General features: G+C 63.3%; 1 protein-coding gene across 1 annotated transcript; it reads right to left on the minus strand.

The window, feature by feature from the left end:
• Nucleotides 1-290: 290 nt before the first annotated feature.
• PGF (placental growth factor) lies at nucleotides 291-8,065 on the minus strand. The gene is made up of 7 exons (XM_075503267.1): nucleotides 7,919-8,065; nucleotides 7,700-7,739; nucleotides 6,791-6,987; nucleotides 5,252-5,328; nucleotides 3,396-3,425; nucleotides 3,243-3,305; nucleotides 291-2,540 (listed from the first exon to the last, which is right to left on the minus strand). The coding sequence occupies exons 1-7, from the start codon at nucleotides 7,982-7,984 to the stop codon at nucleotides 2,519-2,521; spliced, it is 495 nt and encodes a 164-aa protein (XP_075359382.1). The 5' UTR covers nucleotides 7,985-8,065; the 3' UTR covers nucleotides 291-2,518.
• Nucleotides 8,066-8,420: the final 355 nt, after the last annotated feature.

Below are 8,420 nucleotides of genomic sequence, written 5' to 3' on the forward strand. Positions count from 1 at the left end.
CCCATGCCATGGGAGAAGCAGGGGATGACACCGCACACGGCACCCAGGGGGCTCGGGCGATGCAAGGGGAGAAGTGACACAGGGTGGCCGTGCAAGGCAGGCGCCTGGCCTTGCCAGCTCTGGGCAGAGCTGCCCGAAAACTCTCAGTGCCAAGCAGCAGCCAAAGAGGTGATGCCAGACACCAGGAACTGTTAGGAAAAGCCACTGGGCGGGAGTTTGTTTGAATTTTTTTTAACCCTGATCACCACTCTTGACAAACTTATTTTTATTAATTAACATAATTTGGTTTATATAACCTCCTTTTTAAAGGTTTAATACTACTGCAGTAAAACTTTTACTGTTAAATACAATACAGAAACCATCACACATGTCCCTCAAGCGTTGCACGTAGTTCTCCTTAGCCTCAAAGGGCAACCAGCCAGGCTGAAACGGCATGTGGGGATGGGGAGAGCCTGCACAGGCCAGGACAGGCCACCGGAGCTCGGGTGCCACGTGGCCCACGCAGACCCTGAGCGGCGTGGGAAGGGGAGCAGCAAGTGCCCCTCATCCATGAGGCAGCCAAGGAGGAGCTTCATGAGCCATTGTTGAGGCAGAGCCCACATAGGCTGTGCCGCAGGACACTGTGGATGCCAGAAGTAGCAATGGGGTCCAAAAGGGATCCAGCAAGTCCTGGAGGGTATGCCCAGCTGCACAGGTGCAACGCGCCTGGTCCATGCCATGCTGCACAGTGGCAGCATGGAGGTTCAAATCGCCTCAACACCCGCCACCGACTTTCCCTGTCAGGGTACTGCTGCCAGAGGACCTGCCCTGTCCCCATGTCCTTGTGCCAGCCCCAGGCGGCACCAGCATTACAGCTCTGAGGGAGCCTGCCCCGGCTATGGGCTGCCATGTCAGATGTGAGGAGGAGCTGCCTTGGACCCCAACCCCTGCTACATTAGGCTCCACGCCTGTTCCTCAGTGCAGGTTAAACTGCAGGTCACCTCATTTGATAGTAACGCTGAAGACTTTACACATCTTGACCTCCAGCCTTTTACTTGAAGCCTTCAAGAATAACCCTTGATTTTGTTTCAGCCCTGTGCCAAGGGTGCCCCATGAGCATGCTGGTGCCCAACTCACCCTTAGGGTTTCCAGCTATGTGCACTGCTCCAGGGTACGGCTTGCATGGAGGAGCACGGGACGCATTTGGCAGCCAGCCCCAGCCCCCCTGCAGTGGGGGCAGGAAAGGGGAGAGGAAGAGCCCCAGGGGCACTGCTTAAGGGATGCAGAAGGACATGGGAATGGACCTGGCTGAGTGGGGAAAGCAGGAAACAGCAGCACCCACAGCCACCTCGATGAGGGCCACCAGCCCCACACACACCCCAGGATGCTCCCAGTAAGAGACGGGGCCCCCAGGCCAGCCTGCCTCCATGCCAGGTGAATGAGCCTTGGTGGGGTGTTTCTTGGGTGGGAAGGCCCACGGGCAGCCTGTCCCCCACTGCCCTAACTTTGCATCAGCCCAACCAGGGAGAAGGAAAGCCACAGGACAGTGGGCCAGACATTTGGACTGGGCTGAGAACAGGATGGGGGTGGTGAAGAGGGAGAGGTACCAGCCCCACAGCATGGTGCGGAGGAGAAGGGCAGTTCCCCCAAGGGTCTCCCAGTACCCACCCGAGCTCCAGCACATGGGTAGCACCCAGCCTGGGGAGCAGCTTGGTCCTGACCTGCTGGTTGCCCCTCTCCAGCATCACACCAAGGGCAGCCCCTTGCGTGCTGCAGGAGTTGGTGCTGGGGACAAGCCCTGGGCCACCACGGGACTGCCCTCCTCCAGGCTGGGTGGGTGCCCAAGGGGAAGAGCACTGCCTGCAGCTGCTGGAAAGCAGACAGGAGCACTCACACTGCCAGCTCCTGTGTCTGACCACCAGGTTTTATTGAGCAGGGCAAGGCTGGGATGTGGCTGTGAGTATGTGAGAAGCCCTTGCAACCCCCATTCCCTCCCCCTCCTCACCAGGAGGGCTTCCCAGGCAAGCTCCCTGGCACCCTCCTGGGCTGTCCCGTGCCAAGACTGGGACGGACACAGCCCTGCAGCCTTGCCTGCACCAGGTTTCCTTCCTCCCCAGCTGCAGGGCGCTGGCAGGACAGAGCGGTTTTGCAGCTGCAGCCCTCCAAGCCGCCTCTGCTTGCCCCCCACATCATGCTGTCCCCAGCCAGCTCCAGCAGCAAGTCCAACAGCTCCGTTCCTCGTCGCCTCCAGGATGCCCTTGAACACCAACGCGCTGCTTGAGCTCCTCATCTTCAGCCCCAGGCCTGGTCATGGGTCCTTTGGTCCTGCTGCCGACGGTGCCGACTGGGCAAGGGAGTCCTCGGTTCCAGGCTGTGTTCCCACCAGGGCCAAGCAAGAGTCCAGTCAGCTTTTCCCTGCCAGAGTCCTGCTCCTCACCGCTGCTCGGAGGGGCATGGCTCCGCAAGTCCCCCGCGCCGGGGAGGAACGCAGCTGGCTCAAACCCAGGCAGCAGGAGCGAGGCCGGGGGCAGAGCGGAGGCTACCTGCGCGGCATGCCACATCTGCAAAGGGAGCACGGCACAGGGTGAGTGCTGCCAGGATCGGGGGGGACACCAGGACCTCCAGGCTCACCCGCTCTGCCCCCATCCCTGTGCCCGGCCTCTCCAGCACCGAACCGTAGGGTAGGGACCGCAGGCAGCCTCTTCACGGGGAGGAGCGAGGGCGATGGGGCTGTAGGTGCTGGCTGAGCCCCAGGCAGCAAGCTTCAGACAAAACAGGAAAGTGCCAGCCACGGGCACCATACCCCCGAAGTGTCTGCACTAAGAGTCCAGCCTGTGCTGTTACAGCAAGCGGTTCGAGACAGTCAGCTAAATGTAAGGAGGGAAAGGGTAGAGTAACCCAAACAATGACTAGCCAAGGACTGGAGGAAGGACAGCTGGCAGCAAGATGAGGCTGAAACTGGAAATTCATGGATCCAGGAAACCCAGCGTGGTCTGTGACGGCGATAGAGCTACACACTGTCAAGTCACCCAGCCCATCCATCCCCACCAAGGGCGGGACTGGCCAGCTTTGAGCAGCTGAGCCTGGAGACTACCAAGCACCTATTGAGCCCTCAGAAAAAGGCCCATGTCCCCACAGCCACCCACTGCTCCACAAACCCCTCACTGCTCAGAGTCAGTAAAGACCTAAAGGCTTAACAAAGCTGCTCATCCCAAAGAAATGAGCCCAGAAGACACCACCCATACCTGCCCCTGCTCACTTACAGTTCACAGTCTTTACGTCTCTTCTTGTCTTGTCTTCTCTTACCTCGGCCCTTGGACCTCCTCCTTCGAAAGAGAAGTACCACAGGAGAGGCTGATGTGTGGGAGATGAGACCCACAACCCCAGCCAGTGACACTGCCCCTGATGTCGCTTACCTTCCCAGCCTCATCAGGTCCTGCCGGGGCCTGCGGGGCAGGAAAAGGACAGAGTGAAGTGGTTACTCGGGCAATGGGGCAATGCTGTCTGTTGAGCTGCTGGAGGTGGTTTATTGAGATGCCCCAGCGCGCAGCACAACCTACCTGTTATCATTCATTCTTAAAATAGACCCAAGATGACTTCTCTCCACCTTAACAACTCCTCAGCCAGGAGCTGACTGCAGCAGGCAGAGAGAAGGCAGAGACAGCAGAGGGGCAGGGGATGGCCAGCTTTGGTGACTCCCCTGGGGATGGGACATTTTGCCCGTGAGGCCAGGAAGCACAGGTTCAGTTTCAGCTGCTCTCAGTGACAGCTTTCAGAGCTCAGCTGGTTAAACAAGATGCAACGTCCTGAGTAACACGTGGGATTTGCTGCAAAGTCTCACTAGTGGTTCTCAGACAACAGCCACGACATACTTGGCTGAAGCATCCCCTATAAGGGCCAAGGCCAGGACATCCACCACACCTACGCTAAACTTCAAAGGGGAGCGATGTAAAGGTGTGGAAAGCAGCTTAGGGAGAAGCCAAAAGGTGCTGCAGAAGCAAGAAGTTTACACAGATTCAAAGGCAGCCTGCACTTGTAGGAGATCCCCTGGGAGTTACCTTAGGTAGGAAAACTACAACAGGCTCAGGAAATTCCCTGCATGGAAAATAGCTGGAAGCAGAGAGGGGGGGGGGGGGGGGGGAAGTAACACATATGCTCCTTCCCACTCCTTCTTCTGCATCCACCGACAGACGCTCCAGAGACAGCATGGAGCTGGCTGGGCCTTGGGTCTGCTCCAGCACAGCCGCTCTTACAACTGCAGGGGAATACCGACCCGGGATCCTCAGGCTCTTCTTCCAGGCAAGGATCACATCTAACAGCTGCCCAGCAGGACTCAGTCCCCAGTTTTCGCAATACTAAATCACCCTGGGGTCATGGTGGAGAGCGAACGCCAGGACCCCCATGCAGGCAGTGCTGGAGAGGCTCTGCAGTCAGGACCGGCTGCGGGCAGCACCGGAGCCGCTCCCTGCTCCCACAGCACTGCAGCCCCCGGGCAGAGGCCCCGTCCTGCCCAAGCTCTCACCACTTCTGGGGCACAGAGAGCACCCCAAGGGGTTAACTACATGCCAGGAGTCTATGGCAGGTTGGTGCCGCGCATCCATCCCGGGCCAGCGCTGTGTGTCCATGCCAGGTTGGTGCTGTAGGTTTTAAGCTTTCATTTGTTGGCTTGGATGTAAATCCCTGCTCCCCAGCCCTGGATGGGGCAGCCTCCCTTAAATGGAGGCCCAAGGCCCAGCCCTTCAGCTTTTTCTTTGGGCCACGGTCATGCTCAGGTATGCCAAGCCACAGAGCTCCCTGCTGAGGGTACCACCCGAGGGTACCACCTTGGGCACGCTGCCCCACACCAAACACGGGCCTCAGAGCCACCAGCCTTGCTCCATTACCCACAGGCAGCTTCTCCGGCCAGAGGAGCACACACCAGGCATGCCAAGGCAGCCGCAGGGACAGGGGGCACAGACATCCCTGCTCACAGAGCCAGGGTGCCGCAGCGGCTCCAGCCCTGCAGACAGCGCATGGTGCCTGACCTGGCCGCACAACGCTACGCACCCCCTTGGCTGCGGGGAGCAGGCTGCAGAGGCGCGGGGCAGCCTGCAGCGGCGCGAGGGCCATAAGCACCAGCAAACCCCGGCAAACCCCAGCGTGCAGACAGTGGGGGTGTCCCAGCACAGCTGGGGTGCCCCCAGGGCATCCTCGTCCCACACGCAGGGTGAGCTGGCAGGGTCGCTCTTGCTGGAGGGGCGCAGGGGTGCAAAACGAGCCCGGGGGTCCCTACCTGCACTCGCACTGCTTATGCTCGGTGAACGCCATCTCCACGTAGGGTGCCTCCCCATTTGGCTTTATCTTCAGGAGCTGAAAGAGGAGCAAAGGTTACTTCCCGGCCGGCGGCAGGAGGGGGCTGGAAGGGCTCCCGCAGCGCTGCCTGGCCACCCCAGCCTCTCGGGCAGACGCGTGTCTAACCTGTTCCTCGGGACCTCCAGCAGCAGAGACTCCACCTCCGCACACAGGCAGCACGGGCCAGGCCCGGCTGCCCCGGCAGCTTGGGAGGCTCTGCTAGAGCCGCCCCGTGTCTTCAGGGCTGTAATTTAAGTCCCATGGTCTTGGGATTTCCCAGCCTTAGTGGAGATTTTTTTGTCTCTGCCTTTGTGGAGAGCTTTCACATATTTGACCACTTTGCACATCTCCCTTCTCTGAGGGAATTATCCCCCTAGTTGTGTCTTCCAGACCATTCCTGTTGCTTCTGCCTCCTCTTGGCCCCCCTTCCCAAAGCACGGAGCTTGGAGTCAGTACCACGGTGCCTCCCGAGTCCAGGGGTGCAGGATTTGCCCTGTCACATGTCAGCCTACAGCCCAGCCTGGAGTTCAGGTTGGACATCCAGGGGCTTCACAGGGCACGTTCATCATCGGTGTGATCCACACTAGCCCCCGCAGAAGTGCCTGGCGTTGCCACCCCGTGCACGGCAGCAGGATCCCTCCCATGGAGGGAGACCTGTGCTTGGAGAGTTGCCTCCCATTCATGTCAGGCTCTTGCTCCACCTCAGTCAAGATTTTTTGGAGACTCCCACCCTGCCTTCCAACACACTTTCAACTCCCCAAGGGACCAAAATCACTGGTGATTTATTGCAGGCATTCTCTAGTCCATCACCCATGGCAAAACAGAGCCGTTCCCTGCTCCCTGCAGCAGCAGCAGGTTGATCTCCAGCAGCACAGTGCAAGGGCTGCAGCGTGAGGACAGCAGCTGCCTGGCGCACAGGGAAGAGCCGACCAGGAGCTTGTTTGCAGCCCGGGATCTCCTACCCCACTTCGCACAGCTCCCACAGCGGGGACTGGAAACACAGCTGGTGCGGCCCTTCATGCTCACCATGCCCCCAGCACACATTTACTGTCAGCACCACCGCAGGCATCTCCTGACACACGAGAGCCTCGCTTCTCCCTGCAATTCAGGGGCAGCGCCTGCTTTGCCCCAGCAGGCAGAGTCACAGGCAACTGGGACACCCCTAGCCCCACCGCAGGACAAGGAAGGTCTGGAAAGGCGATGGCAGATGGACCATGCAGAGAGGAGAGGGTAGGGAAGCAGGGATCGAGGCTGGTACCACCAGGGGTGTCACCTGGCCTCAGGGACAAGCCCAAAGAGCAGGCAGAGGGACCCTCCTGGTTTGGCATGCATTTGGGCAGTTGTGAGTAAGCCCCCTCCCCGTTATCCATACTGCCACGATGTCTGGAGGATGTGAAGCTGCAAGTTCACCCTCCCGGCGCTTGGCAAGGAGCCCACCACCTCCCCAGCACAGCCACGGGCCCACAGCAGCAGTGCTTACCTGCATGGTGACCGTGCTTGTCTCCACGGGGACACAGCGGAGACCCTCGTCCCCACAGCAGCCCCCGCAGCGCTGCAGGGAGACGCAGGAGGGTCTGAAAATGTACTCCACCTCGTTGGGGAACTCGGTAATGACGTCCACCAGCTGCTCCAGAGGCCGGCAGAAACTACGATTCCAGATCTCCCGAAAGGTCAGGACTGCAAGAGACCGGGGCGGGGGGCTATAAGGAGGCGCCCCGGAGAGGCTGAGCCCAGCCGACCCACGGCCGGGGCAGGTGCAGCAGCCGCGGTGGGGTCCTGCATCCATGACGGGGGCACAGGGATGCAGGGGACCCCTTGTGCCCCCAGTGAGTCCATCACTGCACTGGTGCGGGGGCTCACACAGCCACCACGTCCACCCCGATGGGCTCTTTCTCCACCTGCCCGCCAGCTCCGTCTCCTCCTTCCCAGGCACCCCGCTTCCCCCCGCACCCCGCCGCGGCGGGGCTCCCCCGTCTGCCCTGCCCTCCCTCGGCGGGCGCAGAAGCCCAGCCCCGCAGCGCAGCAGACAACCGCCCGTCCCCTCGGGTTTCCCAGCGGGGAGAGCAGAGGGGAGCCGGAGCGGAGTGTTCCTGCCCGGGACCCGCATCCCGGCACCGGAGGAGCGGCAAGCCCGGGGCAGGGCTGCGCTGCGCTCCGGCCCGCGGCGGTGCCCGGTGCCGCAAGCGCCCGGGGCGGGCTGTGGGGAATAGGCTGCTCCGAGCCCCGGCACAGCTCCCCGCTGGCCCCCCCCGGGCATCGCCGCGGGGCTCCGGAGGGAATAACGGCCCCGGGGGTACCGAGCCCCCCCCCCCGGCCCTGCGCGCAGCCCTCCCGGGGCTGCCGCCCCATCCCAGCCCGGGGCACCGGCGGCCGCCCGCTGCCAACTCACCGGGCGGCTCCGCGCTGGCGGTCCCCCGCGCCTCCGGGGCCTGCAGGGAGGGAAAGGCGGGCGCTGGCGGGGGCGACGCGAGGGGACCCGCCGCCGTCCCCCCACCCAGCGCCGGGAGGAGCTGCCCCGGCGGCCGCCGCCACCCCGGGCAGCGGCAGCGGCACCGGCGGGGCCGGGCTGCCCCCGCTCCGGCCCCCCTCCCGCCCCACCGGCTCTCACCGGGGCGGGCGGCGCCCCCAGCGCCCCGGCCACCAGCAGCCGCAGGAAGGCGCCGAGCAGCCGCATCGCCGCTCCCGCCGCCCCGGCACCGACTCAGAGCCGCCGCTACCGCCCCGCCGCCCCCGGCATGCCGCCGGGCCACCGGCCCCGCCGTGCCGCCTCCGCCGCCGCCGGGCCATGGGAGCGCGCCCCGCTCCGCCGCCGTATTTCACCGCCGCCGCCCCGCCCCGGCCCCGCCCGCCCCGGCTCCGCCGCGGGGCGGGAGCAGGTGCCCGGCCCCGGGGACGGCCGGTGCCCCCGGGCGCGGCGGAGCCCCCCGCACCGGCACCGGCCGTTTCCCCACGGGGCTGCCCCGGGCTTCTAGGGACCGGCCCGTGCCCGGTGCATCCCCGGGGGCGGGAAGCAGCGGGGCTGTGTCGGGGCTCCTCGGCTCGCTGGGTTCCCCGGGGTCCTGTCCACCTCTCCCAGGGCCGGCGTGCGCTGCGCAGTGCCCGTCCGGCCA

The sequence above is a fragment of the Mycteria americana genome, chromosome 5, assembly GCF_035582795.1.
Source record: "Mycteria americana isolate JAX WOST 10 ecotype Jacksonville Zoo and Gardens chromosome 5, USCA_MyAme_1.0, whole genome shotgun sequence".
NCBI classification, from domain to species: Eukaryota; Metazoa; Chordata; class Aves; order Ciconiiformes; family Ciconiidae; genus Mycteria; species Mycteria americana.

Excerpts from the sequence above, each read along its gene's own strand:
- PGF (XM_075503267.1), bottom strand. The coding sequence starts at position 7,984 with ATGCGGCTGCTCGGCGCCTTCCTGCGGCTGCTGGTGGCCGGGGCGCTG. Across the intron at positions 5,329-6,790 it reads CAAGCACGGTCACCATGCAG|CTCCTGAAGATAAAGCCAAA; the intron begins GTAAGCACTGCT and ends CTCCTCTTTCAG. Across the intron at positions 3,426-5,251 it reads CATAAGCAGTGCGAGTGCAG|GCCCCGGCAGGACCTGATGA; the intron begins GTAGGGACCCCC and ends CCTGCCCCGCAG.